Source organism: Eublepharis macularius, chromosome 4 (genome assembly GCF_028583425.1).
Source record: "Eublepharis macularius isolate TG4126 chromosome 4, MPM_Emac_v1.0, whole genome shotgun sequence".
In the NCBI taxonomy this organism is placed as follows: Eukaryota; Metazoa; Chordata; class Lepidosauria; order Squamata; family Eublepharidae; genus Eublepharis; species Eublepharis macularius.
Window position 1 is genome coordinate 185,649,256 of NC_072793.1, and position 16,859 is coordinate 185,666,114.

The following is a 16,859-nucleotide window of genomic DNA, read 5'->3' on the forward strand; positions in this document are numbered from 1 at the left end:
ATGTCCTATAAGAGGCTCTTGCCTCTTCATCACGAGAACGCCTCAACACTTACTCAAGCTGTCTTAGCTCTTGTCTTTTCCGTCACCGCTCTTCTGTATACCCAGGAGCCTGCGGGGCACAGAGGTAAAAGGGCGACAGGGAGTGATTTCATCGATGGCTTCAGAGAGCCGGACTTGCCAGTCCTCTACCAGCTCATCCAATGAACCGCTGTGGAGCTTTGGATCCTGCAGAGCATTTTAAAAATCAGTTGGATCCATGAGTCTCCGTGGGTGAGCATAAATTTGCTCAGCGCCCTTGCAAGGGGCGGAGACGGGGTGGCATATCCAACCGAGCATTCAGAACTGAGTGGCCAGACCATGGCACCAGTTCTACTGCTTCCAGAACCACATTTATCCCCATCCCAAAAATCAAATCTAGCATATGGCCTACTTTGTGTGTAGAGGCCGACACAAATTGAGAGAGTCCCAGTGCTGCAATGGAAGATGCTAGGTCCGCAGCCTGTACAGAGGTGGCATAATCAGTGTGGACATTGAAATCCCCCAGCACCACCAACCTGGGGTACTCCAAGGCCCGCTCTGCCAATACCTCCAGCAGGCACGGCAGGGTATCTGCTGGTGCGCTAGGCAGTTGGTACACCAGACAGCCAAACTCTCCTTGGCACCCCACACGAGGCCCACACAATCAATGCCAGAAATGTCAGGGATGGGGAGAGTCCAGAAGGAGAAAGACTCTTGAGTAAGGATCACCACCCCATCCCCCTGGCCTCCTGTTCAGGACTGATGGAGGACTGAGTATCCTGGGGGAGGGGGTCAGTTCTTCTGAGGTGACTGATTCGGCTTCTCTAACCCAGGTCTTGGTCACGCTTACCAGGTCCACTTCATTCCCTTCAAAAAAGTCTTGCAGTGTTATTGTTTTATTATTTATGGAGCTGGCGTTGTACAACATCAGTGTCAAAGAGGAGGGGGCTTATCTTCCTAGCTCCCTTCCCAGCATATCTCAGGATAGGACACAGGTTAGAAGGGCTTTGAGCCATACCGCTGGACTAGATGACCATGGGAACCCATTTCAGCTTTATGTTTTTATGTTTATTGTAACTGCAAACTCAACAACCAGTTAATATATAGCAGGATTTCTCTGCTCTTAAATTGATTTCAGTTCCATCATTACCATTTTGCTTTTGTTTTAAGGTTTCGCCACTATCTTCTTTTTTCCAGAGGCTGTTTGTCTGCAGAAAAGACCTGAGAAAGAACCACAACAGCTCCAATTGGAACAGGAACAGCAAATAAGGAGGAATAGAACAAGATGGAAGAGGAGGAATGAATCTTCTGCTTCTCAGGGTGCTGAATCCCAGGACATCCTGCCATACTGTGGAAGAATCACTTGCCCTGTGTGTAGAAAAGAATTCCTTTACCAATCACTGTTTGATATACATTGGAGAAAACACACAGGGGATAAACCACATCAATGTGTGGACTGTGGAAAGAGCTTTGCTCAGAGTTGGCAGCTTACTGTCCATCGACGTATCCATTCAGGGGAGAAACCTTTTAAATGTGTGAACTGTGGAAAGAGCTTTGCTCGGAGTACACAGCTTACTGTCCATCGACGTATCCATTCAGATGTGAAACCTTATAAGTGTGAGGACTGTGGAAAGAGCTTTGCTCGGAGAACAGATTTTAATGCCCATCAACGTATCCATTCAGGGGAGAAACCATTTAAATGCGTGGACTGTGGAGTGTCCTTTACTTGGAGTGCGCAGCTTACTCTTCATCGACATATCCATAAAGGGGAGAAACAATGTAAGTGTGAGGACTGTGGAAAGAGGTTTGCTCAGAGTACCGATTTTAACATCCATCAATGTATCCATTCAGGGGACAAGCCATATAATTGTGATGACTATGGAAAGAGCTTTGCTCAGAGTACAGATTTTAACATCCATCGACGTAACCATTCAGGGGAGAAACCATGTAAATGTATGGAGTGTGGAAAGAGCTGTGCTCAGAATAGGCATCTTACTGTCCATCAACTTATCCATTCAGGGGAGAAACCATTTAAATGTGTGGACTGTGGAAAGAGCTTTGCCCGGAGTACGCAGCTTAGTGTTCATCGACGTATCCATACAGGAGAGAAACCATATAAATGTGTAGACTGTGGAAAGACCTTTGTTCAGCGTACACAGCTTACTGTCCATCGACGCAGCCATACAGGGGAGAAACCATTTAAATGTGAGGACTGTGGAAAGAGTTTCGCTCGGACTGCACAGCTTACTGTCCATCGACGTAGCCATACAGGGGAGAAACCATTTAAATGTGAGGACTGTGGAAAGAGCTTTGCTCAGAGTACACAGCTTACTGTCCATCGACGTAGCCATACAGGGGAGAAACCGTTTAAATGTGAGGACTGTGGAAAGAGTTTCGCTCGGAGTACACAGCTTACTGTCCATCGACGTAGCCATACAGGGGAGAAACCATATAAATGTGCGGACTGTGGAAAAAGCTTTGCTCAGAGTGCATACCTTACTGTCCATCGACGTATCCATGCAGGTGAAAAACCATATAAATGTGTAGACTGTGGGAGGAGTTTTGCTCACAGTTCACAACTTACTGTCCATCGACGTAGCCATACAGGGGAGAAACCGTATAAATGTGTAGACTGTGGAAAGAGCTTTGCTCGGAGTACACAGCTTACTGCCCATCAACGTATCCATACAGGTGAGAAACCATATAAATGTGTGGACTGTGGAAAGAGCTTTGCTCGGAGTACAGAGCTTACTGCCCATCGACGTATCCATACAGGTGAGAAACCATATAAATGTGTGGACTGTGGAAAGAGCTTTGCTCAGAATATGCAGCTTACTGTCCATCGACGTATCCACACAGAGGAGAAACCATATAAATGCGTGGACTGTGGAAAAAGCTTTGCTCGGAGTACACAGCTTACTGTCCATCAACGTATTCATACAGGGGAGAAACCATATAAGTGTGAGGACTGTGGAAAGAGCTTTGCTCGGAGAACACAGCTTACTGCCCATCAACCTATACATTCAGGGGAGAAGTCTTTTAAATGTTTAGACTGTGGAAAGAGCTTTGCTCGGAGTGCAAACCTTACTGACCATCGACGTATTCATATAGGGGAGAAACCATATAAGTGTGAGGACTGCGGAAAGAGCTTTGCTCGGAGAACATATTTTAATGCCCATCGACGTATCCATTCAGGGGAGAAACCATTTAAATGCGTGGACTGTGGAATGTCCTTTACTTGGAGTACACAGCTTACTCTTCATCGACATATCCATAAAGGGGAGAAACAATGTAAGTGTGAGGACTGTGGAAAGAGGTTTGCTCAGAGTACCGATTTTAACATCCATCAATGTATCCATTCAGGGGACAAGCCATATAATTCTGATGAGTATGGAAAGAGCTTTTCTCGGAGTACAGCTTTTAACATCCATCGACGTAACCATTCAGGGGAGAAACCATATAAATGTATGGAGTGTGGAAAGAACTTTGCTCAGAATAGGCATCTTACTGTCCATCAACATATCCATTCAGGGGAGAAACCATTTAAATGTGAGGAGTGTGGAAAGAGTTTTGCCCGGAGTACGCAGCTTAGTGTTCATCGACGTATCCATACAGGAGAGAAACCATATAAATGTGTAGACTGTGGAAAGACCTTTGTTCAGCGTACACAGCTTACTGTCCATCGACGTAGCCATACAGGGGAGAAACCATTTAAATGTGAGGACTGTGGAAAGAGTTTTGCTCGGAGTTCACAGCTTACTGTCCATCGACGTATCCATACAGGGGAGAAACCATATAAATGTGTGGACTGTGGAAAAAGCTTTTCTCAGAGTGCATACCTTACTGTCCATCGACGTATCCATGCAGGTGAGAAACCATATAAATGTTTAGACTGTGGGAGGAGCTTTCCTCACAGTGCACAACTTACTGTCCATCGACGTAGCCATACAGGGGAGAAACCGTATAAATGTGTAGACTGTGGTAAGAGCTTTGCTCGGAGTACACAGCTTACTGCCCATCAACGTATCCATACAGGTGAAAAACCATATAAATGTGTGGACTGTGGAAAGTGCTTTGCTCGGAGTACACAGCTTACTGCCCATCGACGTATCCATACAGGTGAGAAACCATATAAATGTGTGGACTGTGGAAAGAGCTTTTCTCAGAGTGCATACGTTACTGTCCATCGACGTATCCATACAGGGGAGAAACCATATAAATGTGTGGACTGTGGAAAGAGCTTTGCTCAGAGTGCATACCTTACTGTCCATCAACGTATCCATACAGGGGAGAAACCATATAAATGTGTGAAATGTGGAAAGAGCTTTGCTCAGAGTACATACCTTACTGTCCATCAACGTATCCATACAGGGGAGAAATCGTAAGTGAGCAGGCTGTGGAAAGCTGTGTTCGGAGTATGGAGGTTACTGGCCTTTAGCAAATCCATACCAGGGAGAAACAGTATTAATGTGCAGACTGTGCAAAGAGCTTTGCTCAGACTTTTAGTCGTATTGTCCCTCGACAGATCCACACTGGAGAGAGTCCATATACCTAGAGTGTGAAGGAAACTGATGAGTTATGTTGTTTTCTATCAAAATATTCACACTGGAGAAAACAGTCTTTTGAAGTAGTGTGTAGTGCATCCTTCTTTTAAGTTGGGTGTATGTGCAAAGGACAAATGTTATATTTCTTTTATGTTAGAAATTTTTAAAATCATTTTCTAAGTCACCTTTATCGATGTGGAAAAGGCAAGTTATAAATGCTTTAATAAATAAATTATTAAATAATAAATAAATGCTTCCACTGTGGGAACAGCTTCAGCCACAACTCCTCTATCACCAGGTGTCATGAAGTATATGCAGGAGAGCAAGCTTGCTTCATGTCAGAGGTGTCATAAGAAAGGCAAACTAGAAATTTTAGTCAGAGGTGTTAGAAGAAAGGCAAACTAGTGTTACCATTTCATGGAAGCTTTGTGACTTGACTACTGTAATGCACTGTACATAGATCTCCCTTCTAACTTAACTCAGAGACTCCAGTTGGTGCAAGATGAGCAGGAGCATGGATATTTGTCCCATTGTGCTGTCACTCCATTGGCTACGTCCCAGTTCCCAGGCTCAAAGGTTTTGACTATCACATACAAAGCTCTTCATGAACTTGGTCTATCATATCTATGGGATCACCTCTCCCCCCGTTTCCAGCTTGGCAGCTTTGGTCATCTGTATGGGGCCTTCTTGCAGATGCCACCTTGCACATGGACAAAATCAGCAGCTGCTCATACATGTGCATTCTCTGTGATGACCCCCACTTTATGGAACGAACTATCTGAAGAGGTCAAGAAAGGCATCCACTTTCCTGCTTTCCGCAAACAATGCAAAGCTGAATTATTCAAGAGGGCTTTTAAAATCAGATATAAGGGCTGTAACGTAAGGAAGCGCTGTCGAAGAAATATGTCTGTAAAGGTATCCTACTACATAATTCCCTTGAGTTTCGGACGACTCATCCCAATTCCCAGAGCACGGGCACATGAGTGCGCCCCTAGTGGGGATAAGGGGGAGTCTTCTGGCTGCACTCTAGGCCAGGCCCGACCCGGTGCCAATGAGGCTGGAACAGCCGCTTCCGGGACTAGGCCCATGAAGCTTCCTGCCGCTGCTCCGCCCCCCCCCCCCAGGTCAGCGGCTGCATCCAGAGCCAAAGCTGGGTGTCCTCTCAGTGGCTCTGGGTGGAGGTGGTGCAGCACTCTCCCGCGTGGAGGGAGCCGCCGGCTCAGGGGCTCAAAGGTGCACTGAGAAGCACCCTGAGGCAGCCCCTGACCTCAGAGAAAGCAGGAACGGGAGAAGTCCTAGCAGCTTGCCAGCCAGCCAGGCAGACACCCAACTTGCTCTGCTGCCTCCCGGCCGCTCAAGCAAGGCAGACACCGCATAGCCCTCTCTATCTCTCTCTTATTTTGTGCATGTGCGTGCATCCTCTCCGGCCACCGACCCACCCGCTGTTGTCCTGGCAGCTACTCCCCTAGCAGAGTCTGGTGGATCTCGGGGAGATCCTGGCCCGCCAAAGGACAGCGCAGGCAGTTGGGCTGGCTAAAGGCTCCTCCTGTGCCAGGGACAACCGGCCCACTGAGATACGTCAAGGAGTAGCCCAGCCGGGGTCCCGTGAGGCTATGCTGCTCCCCACCCCCCGCCTGGCTGGAGGCAAGCTTCTGGGTTGCCAGCCCCAGGTGGGGACATTCTGGGGGATGTGGGGAGGAGCCTGGAGAGCGTGGCCATGGAGTCCACCCTCCAAAGCATCCCTCTGCTCCAGGAGAAGGGATCTCTGTCAGCCGGAGATCATTTTAACTCCAGGAGATCTCCAGCCACCACCTTGAGGTTGGAAAGTAGGGTTGCCAGCTGCAGATGGGGAAATTATGGGGAATCTGGGGTGGCTGGAGCCTGGAGAGGGTGGCCATGGAGTCCACTCTCCAAAGCAGCCCTCTGCTCCAGGAGAAGGGATCTCTGTCAGCCGGAGGCCGGTTGTAACTCCAGGAGATCTCCAGCCACCACCTTGAAGCTGGGAAGTAGGGTTGCCAGCTGCAGGGGCTAAAATGGGTGTCTGCTGGGTGCTCAAGCTCACCAGGGTGCTTGGCACTGCCTCACAGCACTCCCCCCTGTGGTTGCCCATTTGGCCGCAATAGGCGCTGGGGTGGGGTCAATACCATGCCCGGCTGCCCTGCCCTCCCCCTTCCCTAATCAGGATGCTGGGGAGGTGGCAAACCTGGCCCAGCTACTCTGCCTCCCCCTTCCTGATTGGGGCGCTGGGGAGGAGGCAATGCCAGCCGTGGCTGCCCAGCCCACCCCCTGACCAGATTGAGGCACGGTAGAGGCAGCAATCCCTGCCCCACCTGCCCTACCCTTTCTAGAGCCCGTTGTATTTTTTCCCCCACAATGGTCTTTGCTACTAGTATAATAATAATAATAACAACATTCGATTTTTATAATGCCTTTCTAGACAACTTAATGCCCACTCAGAGTGGTTTACAAAGTATGCCATTGTCCCCACAACAAAAGACGCTGTGAGGTGGGTGGGGCTGAGAGAGCTCCAGAGAACTGCAACTAGCACAAAGTCACCCAGCTGGCTTCAAGTGGAGGAGGGGGGAATCAAACCCGGCTCTCCAGATTAGAGTCCTGCACTCTTAACCACTACACCAAACTGTCAATAGGGTGACTATAGATTTTACTACTGTTGGTGTAAGTATGATCCTACCAGGTTGTTCCTGTGTTCTTTAATATGTCTTTCTTAGAATTGCATATGGTCTATTTCAGCATTTCTTCAACTCTGTATTGTATTCCTGCTGTTTTAAATCTTTGCAAATATGTATGTATAACCCCTATAATATTGTTTATTGAAATGCCTTTGAAATTGACTATAGCGACTCACACTGTGTAATCTATCTTGCTTCTCAATGTACTCCCCACTTTCGATGGAGTTCGTTTGACCCTTGCAGACTTGGATCCAGCGCTACTACTAGAAAAAATAAGTTAAGGCAGCCACAAAAAATACTTTCTACAACCTCACTCTAGCCTGGAAGATGGCTTCGTACATAAGCAAGGCCGACCTGGCCACCTGGACTCATGCTATGATAACATCAAAACTTAACTATTGTAATGAACTATACATTGGTCTCCCATCTAAGTTAACTAGGAGGCTCCAGTTGGTGCAAAATACTACGGCTTGACTGTTTTCAGAAGCAAGCGGCAGCATGAACATCACTCTCATCCTACAGTCACTCCATTGGCTACCTATTAGTTACCATTTATAGTTCAAGTACAGTTCAAGTATTGGTTATTACATTCAAATCTCTTCACGGCTTTGGCCTGGCATACTTACAGGACTGCCTCCCTCCATGGCAGCTTTGATTATATGAACAGAGTCACCTGCAGGTGCCACCCTGCACATGGGTGAAATCAACAGCAGCCTGCACACGGGCTTTCTCTGCAGTGGTCCCTACCCTGTGGAACTGCCTGCCTGAGGACGTCACTCCCCACTCTCCTGGCTTTCCGCAAACAATGCAAACTGAATTATTCAAAAAGGTTTTTTTACTCAGCTAGGAAGGCTGTATTGTAGGGAGGGGGTCTCAGATGCTTCACTAATGAGTTAGGGACCTTAGACTCAGCACTATGTTGCCTTACATATTTGTCACTTATATACCTGTGTTTCATATGGTCTAATGTTAGTCCTAGAATTGATTATGTTGTTTCAGCATTTCTTCAACTCTGAATTGAATCCTTGCTAATGCTATGTCTCTGTAAACTTGTATTTATTTACCCTATGGCATGGTTTATGGAAATGTCCTTGACACTATATGGAAATTTCCTTGATCATGTATAGAAATGTCCTTGATACTGATTGTACTAGTCTCACACTATGTAATTCGCCTTGAGTCTAGGTGAGAAAGGCGGACTATAAATGACATAAATAAATAGATAGATAAATAAATGGTTCTGTTGAAAGCATGAGAGTGGCCCAAAGTTAACCAGCAATCTTGTTACCCAAATGGCTGCATGTGGGAATTTGAACCTGATTCTCAGAACCAAATATCACTGTTATCCAGTTTCTCTAACATTGCCATCCTAAGAAAAATTATTCCAATCTAAACCCATTGATGTCAGTGGGCTTGGACTGGGTTAACTCCTCTTAGGATTGCACTGGAAGTGACCCATCAAGCCACATGTTACATGTATGCAATGATGTTAACAAACAGAGGATCCACTAAACAGTATAGTAATACAAACAGTGTTACCACGTCAGTGGGTGGCTCAAATTATGAACAATCACTTTCAAGGTTATTAATAAAGTGAACAAACACAAAGGTAAATTATGAACACGCAAATTAAATGCCTATATTGTATTTCTTAACATCAATAAAGGTAATAAAGTCCATGAACTCAAGCCTTGTGGTTGAAAGTTAAACTAAAGCACAGAGAAGGCTCCACCAGAGCCCTGATGCCCAACTCGCAGATCCGGTTTGTTCCTGCTCTTTCGTCTTCCCGATGTCTTCAGGGGCAAGCTCTCCTGTGAGTTCTGTGAACATAAATTAAAATGGAAAACCACATGCCGACTGTACAAACAATCCCCCAATAAGGCTTCCTTGCCTGGGCTTATCGGATAAAAAGTGGGGCATCTGAAATACGGCTTGCATTTTATGTAATAGGATTAGCTTTCCTCGTATGTTTATCACATAAAGCATCTATTGATGACATTACTGGTGATATTGGTGGACTAATACTCATTCTCACGGCATCCCAGGTTTTAAGCAGACTGTCTCTAATTACATGAGTTGTATGTTGTATTCCTGGCCTTTTCTTTACCCAAAAATAAGTATGTAGCCTTTCTGTCAGATCTGCTGCTTCTAACTTTATTAACCTATCATTTAGATTTTGGATCCAATCTGTAATCGAGACCAGACCTGCAGCTTGATAATATAAATTAATTTTTGGTATGCCTAGTCCTCCTCTTCTTTTTTCATCTTGTAACACTTTAAATCTAATTCTTGTTTTTTTGCCATTCCAGATGAATTAATTTATTTGTTTTTGCCAGTTTCTCGATACCTTTTCTTGTATGTTAATTGGAATAATTTGAAATAAATTTTTTTGGCAAAATGCTCATTTTTATTGTGGAAATTCTTCCTAGCCAAGATAATTTTAATTTAGACCATCTTTCAAGATCTTTGCATTCTCTTCCAGACTATTTCATAGTTGTGTCTTTAAATAATGTGTTATTTTGTCCTGTCAAATTAATGCCCAAGTATTTCACTTGATTTGTTGCTATCTCACATTCTGTCATTTCATAAAATTGGTTAGTCTTAAAGGTGCTACTGGACTCTTTTTGATTTTGTTACTACAGACTAACATGGCTAATTCCTCTAGATCTGTCATTTCCTTGATTTTTTTCTTGTTTCGTTAATTTTTTTTTAATTATTAACTTTAAATTCCAAAAAGGAACCGAATTTTATAAGATGTTCTATGATGTAGTGTAATGTCTCATGTAGATTCAAAATTGCCAGGACCACCTCATCAGCATAACTTTTCAATTTGAATTCTTCACCGTCTACATTTACACCTTTAATTTTAGAATCCTGTCTCACCTTTGATGCAAGAACTTCCATTGCTAAAATAAATAGTTGTGGTGATATTGGACACCTTCGTCTGGTCCCCTTTTCAATTTGAAGAACAATGAGGGAGGCTTCTCCTTCCATACTCTAGCTATAGTACCTTCATTTTCCTGCCATTTAATTTAATAGGTTTGTAGCCTGCTCTCCCCAACAAGTGGGTTCAGAGTGGATAACAACATCAGCAGTGACCATACAATTAGAATAAACAACAAGAATAAAATTCACATGAAGGCTCTTTCTATCATATGTGGTGGATTTGTGATAAGGCTAAACAATTCTGGTCTAAGATATATGCGGAAATGTTGATAATTATAAAAGGTAACTTTCCAAAAAAAACCGAGCTGTTTTTGTTAGGACTTAGCATGGAAAAAATTAATGTAATGGACAGGACATTATTATATTATATGATGGTGGCAGCAAGACTATTATATGCGCAGTATTGGAAGCAAGCGGAGATTCCAGAGATTGAAGATTGGATACAAAAACTGTTGTACATGGTGGAGATGGACAAATTGACTAGAAAATTGAAAGACCAAAATTCAAATGAATTTTTAAAAGACTGGGAGAAATTTAAAGAATATCTGGAAAATAAGTGGGATATGAAGGGACAGTTATGGTCTATTGGATAATTACTGATGTCTATATGATAGTGAAATTAAAGTTTAGGTAGGAACTTTACCTTTAAGGAACAGGAATATTAGAAATATTAGAATAGATAAAATATGAAGAGAATTAAAAATGTTTTAGTGCTGTTGGGGGTCAAGAGAGAAAGGGGGAGGGAGGGTGGGGAATATATGTTATATGTTTTAATTAATTAATATACGGTATAGAAGTTGTAGAGTGTTATAGGGAACTGATGTATGTATTAGATATATGTGTGTATTAACCTAGCCAATAAAAATTCTTTATTAAAAAAAAAAATCAACATTGTGTGTGTGTGTGTGTGTGTTGTGTGCTGTCAAGTCCTGTCTGACCAATGGCGACCACCCTATGAAGGAAAGACCTCCAAACCTTCCTATCATTAACAGACCTGCTCGGATCCTGCAAACTGGAGGACATGGCTTCTTTTACTGAGTCAAGCCATCTCGTTTTAGGTCTTCCTCTTTTCCTAAAAAAATCAACATATATAACAAAAATATAAAAAACTTCTCAGAGCAGTGGTCAGTATTGCACAACCCAATATACAATATGCAGACCCCATGAGGCAGGGGACAGCAGGCTGTTTAGTGCAGATAACAAGTCCTGGAGGGGGTTCAAACCCCACAGCAGGAGACCAGCAGAAAAATGCACCCAACATCAACCACAACCATAGGCCTGGAGGAAATGTATAGGCTTAACCCCTTACCAGCTCTTTGGATACTGATGAATCTCTGAACTTGCACCAAGTACTAGCACAGCTGAGCCATTAGGCAGATGGGTGAAGATACTTTAACACCGCCTGTTCTTCATCAAATGTTTTTATTGGATTACATTGGAATATAAAACAGAGAGCACATAATATTTAAGTAGATCACACTACATTAGCCGCCAAATAAGAAAAGAAAGGAAGTTGCTAATATCTAGTTAGAAGCACATGAGAGTTACAAAAGATACCTGAATGTCCAGGTATCCACTTTGGGCCTTTTAAACAGTCTATTGGGGGGAGAGGTGGATTTCCCCTCCCAGAAAATTAAAATTAGTCCTCTTAACCTCCATAGCTTAGCTAAGCTAACCCTTGGCACGTAGGCTGGTTTTAATGACCAGGGGGCTACAAAAACATGTTTCTCCATCACTTAATGACAGCATAATGAACATCCAAGCAAATGGCCATGAACTGGCAGCTTTATGGCCTCCTCCCTTCTTACTGAGAAGAGAGCAGCTTTCCGAGGGCTTGCTCAGAAAGTGGAATTAAAAGCCTGCTTAATATCTGACGACCTGCTTCGTATTCCCCTACTGTGACAGGAATAGATATGACGTGAGTAAGCAAGTAAGTAATTAATTAAGTAAGTAAGTAAGTAAGCAAGTAAGTAAGTAAGTAAATGAGACTGTAAAGATCCTGGTATAAGTTAACCGTAGTGGTGCCATTCTGTACTCTAGACATGCTTAGAGTAATGTTTCTGGGGCCACAGAGCAGACACAGGAAGCCCTTTGCGTAACAAGGTTACTTGCTGACTTTGGACCCATCACACGCTCTCAACAGAACAACCTTATAGAGCTGATGTGATTATTAACTGGAGGAGAACAATCTAAAAAGTTATGGATCCATGTTGGCGATAAAAAGAGCACAAGAAGAGAGGATGCACCATATTCCATCCTTTACAAAACAAAGGTTATCTAAGAACCTCCCTAAACTATTAGAGACAGTGTTGTCTAGTGGTTAGAGACTAGACTCTAGGAGACCTAGATTCAAATTTCCCTTGGCGGCAGAAAGTTACTGGCTGACCCTGGGCCAGGCATACTTTCTCAGCCTAACAAATCTCACAAGCTTGTTGAGTGGATAAAATGGAGGAGAGAGAACAATGAAAGCTATTTGGGACCCTACAAGAAGAAATGTGGGATATGATATTGATTAAAAATCAATATTGGGATAGTTTTGGGGGGAAACGGATGATCGCTCTTGTCACTACTTCATCTGGTATAGCTGCCACTCTTCTAGGAGGAAGCAGAACTGCTCATTCAGTAATCAAACTCTTGTTAAATATGGTGAGTGGAGCAAGCAGGGTGGAACTCTTCTAAAAAACATACTCTAATAAATTAGTAATAAAAAACCCTTTAACTACTAAATTCTCAGACACTCCTCCACAACATGTATCAACAGGGTAGGACAAATCACTCCCATTATATAATAAACTGTCTTTCACTTATTTCAGCTAGGAACCAAACAAAACAATTCACAAGTTGTATAATATGGGCCTGATTTAGCATAAAAACGCTAGACACTGAGCGAACTTTTCTACAGCTTGCCCTTCTTCTGATGGCTTTGACAGGAAGCATGGTTAATCCCCCACATAACACCTGGAAAGAGAGGGCTTGTGACTGAAATTGTTGACACACAGGAACCATTTATTTATGATATAACAAATTAGCATTTCTTTAATTAAGCATTTATAATTTAGCACAATCTTAGCATTTATTTGGTTCCTCTTTTCTGTTTGGATACATCAATGGGCAATAATCTCTCTACTCCAAACAAAGCTCTCTCCACAGTCCATAGAATTATATGGTTACTTCCCTGTGTGGATATGTTGATGGACAGTAAGCTGTGTACTCCAAGCAAAGCTGTTTCCACAGTCTGCACATTCATATGGTTTCTCCCCTGTGTGGATACGTTGATGGGTAGTAAGACTTGTACTCCGAGCAAAGCTCATTCCACAGTACACACATGTGTATGGTTTCTCCCCAGTATGGATACGTTGATGTAAAATGAGATGTATACTCTGAGTAAAGCTCTTTCCACAGTCTGTACACTTATATGGTTTCTCCCCTGTGTGAATTCGTTGATGGATAGTAAGCAATCTACTCTGAGTAAAACACTTTCCACAGTCCACACATTTATATAATTTCTCTCCTGTGTGGATACGTCGATGGATATTAAGCTGTGTACTCTGAGTAAAGCTCTTTCCGCAGTCCACACATTTAAATGGTTTCTCCCCTGTGTGGATATACCTATGGGCAGTAAGAGTTGCACTCCGAGCAAAGCATTTTCCACAGTCCACACATTTATATGGTTTTTCCCCGGTATGGATACGTTGATGGACAGTAAGCCGTCCACTCTGAGCAAAGCTCTTTCCACAGTCTACACACTTAAATGGTTTCTCCCCTGTGTGGATATATCTATGGGCAGTAAGTGTTGCACTCCGAGCAAAGCATTTTCCACAGTCCACACATTTATATGGCTTCTCCCCGGTATGGATACGTCGATGAACAGTAAGGTCTGCACTCCGAGCAAAGCTCTTACCACAGTCTATACATTTATATAATTTCTCCCCCGTGTGGATACGATGATGAACAGTAAGCTGTGTACTCAGAGCAAAGCTCTTTCCACAGTATACACATTTATATGGTTTCTCCCCGGTATGGATACGTTGATGTGAAATAAGACTTGTACGGTGAGTAAAGTTCTTTCCACAGTCCATACATTTATATGGTTTCTCCCCTGTGTGGATACGATGATGGACTGTAAGCTGTGTACTCCGAACAAAGTTCTTTTCACAGTACATGCATTTGTATGGTTTCTCCCCTGTGTGGATACGACGATGGACAGTAAAGTCTTTCCGCTGAGCAAAAGTCTTTTCACAATCCACACATTTATATGGTTTCTCCCCTGTATGGATACGATGATGGATAGTAAGCTGTGTACTCCGAACAAAGTTCTTTCCACAGTCTACACAATTATATGGTTTCTCCCCTGTGTGGATACGTTGATGGACAGTAAGTTGAGTACTCCGAACAAAGCTCTTTCCACAGTACACACATTTATATGGTTTCTCACCTGTGTGGATACGACAATGGACAGTAAAGTCTTTCCCCTGAGCAAAGCATTTTCCACAGTGCAAACATTTATATGGTTTCTCCCCAGTATGGATACGTAGATGGACAGTAAGTTTTGCCCTCCGAGCAAAGGTCTTTCCACAGTTTGCACATTTATATGGTTTTTCACCTGTATGTGTACGTCGATGGACAGTAAGGTTTGCCCTCCGAGCAAAGGTTTTTCCACAGTACGCACATTTATATGGTTTTTCACCGGTATGGGTACGTCGATGGGCAGTAAGGTTTGCACTCCGAGCAAAGGTCTTTCCACAGTCCACACATTTATATAGTTTCTCCCCTGTGTGTTTTCTCCAGTGTGAATGAAATGCTGCATAATAAAAGAATGTTTTTCTACACACAGGGCAACAGATCCTTCCGTGGTTTTCACCTTCCAATGGGAGCTCTTGTGGTTCTCCCTCATGGTTTTTCTGGGGACCATCAGCCTCTGGAAAGAAGAGGACAGAGTGATGAGATCTTATAACAAAAGGAGAATCAAGGAAAGAAGGACATTAATTGCTCTTGATAACAACAGAACAGGAATCACTTGTACAAGAATCCAGCCATGCATTAATTGTCTGAGTTTTCATGTAGGATAAGCATAGAAAACAGAGTTGGAATGCCAAGGTCATCTAGCCCCACCCCCTGCAAAGTGCTAGAAATTCAAACCTATCCTCCCCTCCCTTAGTGACCCCCTACTCTCTGCTCAGAGGAAGGCAAAAAAACTCCATGATTGCTATGGGCATATAAGAAAGGGTCATGAGGCATAGCACTGGCTCATCCCTTCATGCCCTCCCTTTCTTGTTCTATGTACATTCATATTGAGTAATAAATCATCATTGCTCTCAGATGCCTCTTCTTACATACTTCCAAGGAAGGAGAGCCCACCACCTCCCAGGGAAGCCTGTTCCACTGAGGTACTGCTCCAACTGTCAGGAAGTTCTTCCTAATGTTTAGCTAAAAACCCTTTTGATTTATTTATTTTATTTGACTTATATACCACCCTCCCCACAAATGGGCTCAGGGCAACTTAATTTTAACCTACCCTTTCTGGTCCAACCCACTGGGGCAACAGAAAACAACTCCACTCCGATTCTTTTAAAATAAAGAACAATGAGGATTTACCATTTGAATATGGTTGGCTGCAATATCGACAGATTAAAGACTTATTTGAATTTGATAAAAGAAAAGTGGGTTTTAGAACTAAAAATACAGAATTAGAAGAGCTTTTATTTGGAGGGGGAAAATTGATTTCTAAGGTGTATAAACTTTTATTGAAATGGTATACGGAAGATGAGATGGTTAAAACTCAAATGGTGAAGTGGGCAATAAATTTTAATAAAGAAATCACAATGGAGACTTGGAAATTTCTATGGAAGAACACATTGAAGATATCTACATGTAATAATCTAAAATAGACTGTATACAAGATAATGTATAGGTGGTATTTAACAACAAAAAAATTAGCAAATAGTAATATGTCAAACAAATGCTGGAAATGTAAAAAAACATGAGGGTTCTTTTTACCATATGTGGTGGTCATGCGACAAGGCCAAACTTTTTTGGTCAAAAATATTTACGGAAATGTTATTAATTATGAAATGTAATTTGTTGAAGAGCCCTGAAATGCTGTTGTTCAGATTGAATATGCAAAAAGTTAATGGGAAGGATAGGACAGTGTTATTTTATTTATTTTATTTATTTATTTATTCAATTTATATACCGCCCATCCCCAGGGGCTCTGGGCGGTGAACAGTTAAAATCGATAAAAACAAAAACTAAAATCAATATACAAATAATAAAACAAATTAACAAAGTGCAGTGGTGGGGAGAACCTTCCCCACCCCAAAGGTGGGAGGCCGACATGGCACCGCCCCCTTCAATCACCAAACGCCTGGCGGAACAGCTCTGTCTTACAGGCCCGGCAGAACGATAATATGTCCCGCTGGGCCCAGGTTTCCATTGACAGAGCGTTCCACCAGGCTGGGGCCAGGACTGAAAAGGTCCTGGCCCTGGTTGAAGCAAGGCGGGCTTCCTTAGGGCCGGGGACCACAAGTAAATATTTGTTCGCTGATCGGAGCGATCTCCGGGGAATGTACAGGGAGAGGCAGTCCCAAAGATATGCCGGTCCCAACCCACTCAGGGCTTTAAAGGTAAGAACCAACACTTTGAACCTGATTCGGAATTCAAC

The 16,859-nt window shown here is 43.2% G+C and overlaps 2 protein-coding genes across 4 annotated transcripts in view; one reads left to right on the plus strand and one right to left on the minus strand.

Annotated features, from left to right (window-relative positions):
- LOC129328030 (zinc finger protein 721-like) lies at positions 1 to 4,913 on the plus strand. Its single transcript, XM_054976769.1, has 2 exons — positions 1 to 124; positions 1,216 to 4,913. Exons 1-2 carry the CDS (start codon positions 1 to 3, stop codon positions 4,401 to 4,403), a joined length of 3,312 nt encoding a protein of 1,103 aa, XP_054832744.1. The 3' UTR covers positions 4,404 to 4,913.
- A 6,759-nt stretch (positions 4,914 to 11,672) lies between these two features.
- LOC129328449 (zinc finger protein 721-like) overlaps positions 11,673 to 16,859 on the minus strand; it is a 36,599-nt gene continuing 31,412 nt past the window's right edge. For 2 of the 3 annotated variants that reach the window (XM_054977515.1, XM_054977517.1), the window contains one exon: positions 11,673 to 15,116. In XM_054977515.1, coding sequence (XP_054833490.1) covers positions 13,366 to 15,116 — 1,751 coding nt within the window. In that variant the 3' untranslated portion in view covers positions 11,673 to 13,365. The remainder of the gene's footprint in view (positions 15,117 to 16,859) is intronic. The other variant, XM_054977514.1, reaches the window with a different exon arrangement.

Excerpts from the sequence above, each read along its gene's own strand:
- LOC129328030 (XM_054976769.1), top strand. The coding sequence starts at position 1 with ATGTCCTATAAGAGGCTCTTGCCTCTTCATCACGAGAACGCCTCAACA. Across the intron at positions 125-1,215 it reads GGAGCCTGCGGGGCACAGAG|AGGCTGTTTGTCTGCAGAAA; the intron begins GTAAAAGGGCGA and ends TCTTTTTTCCAG.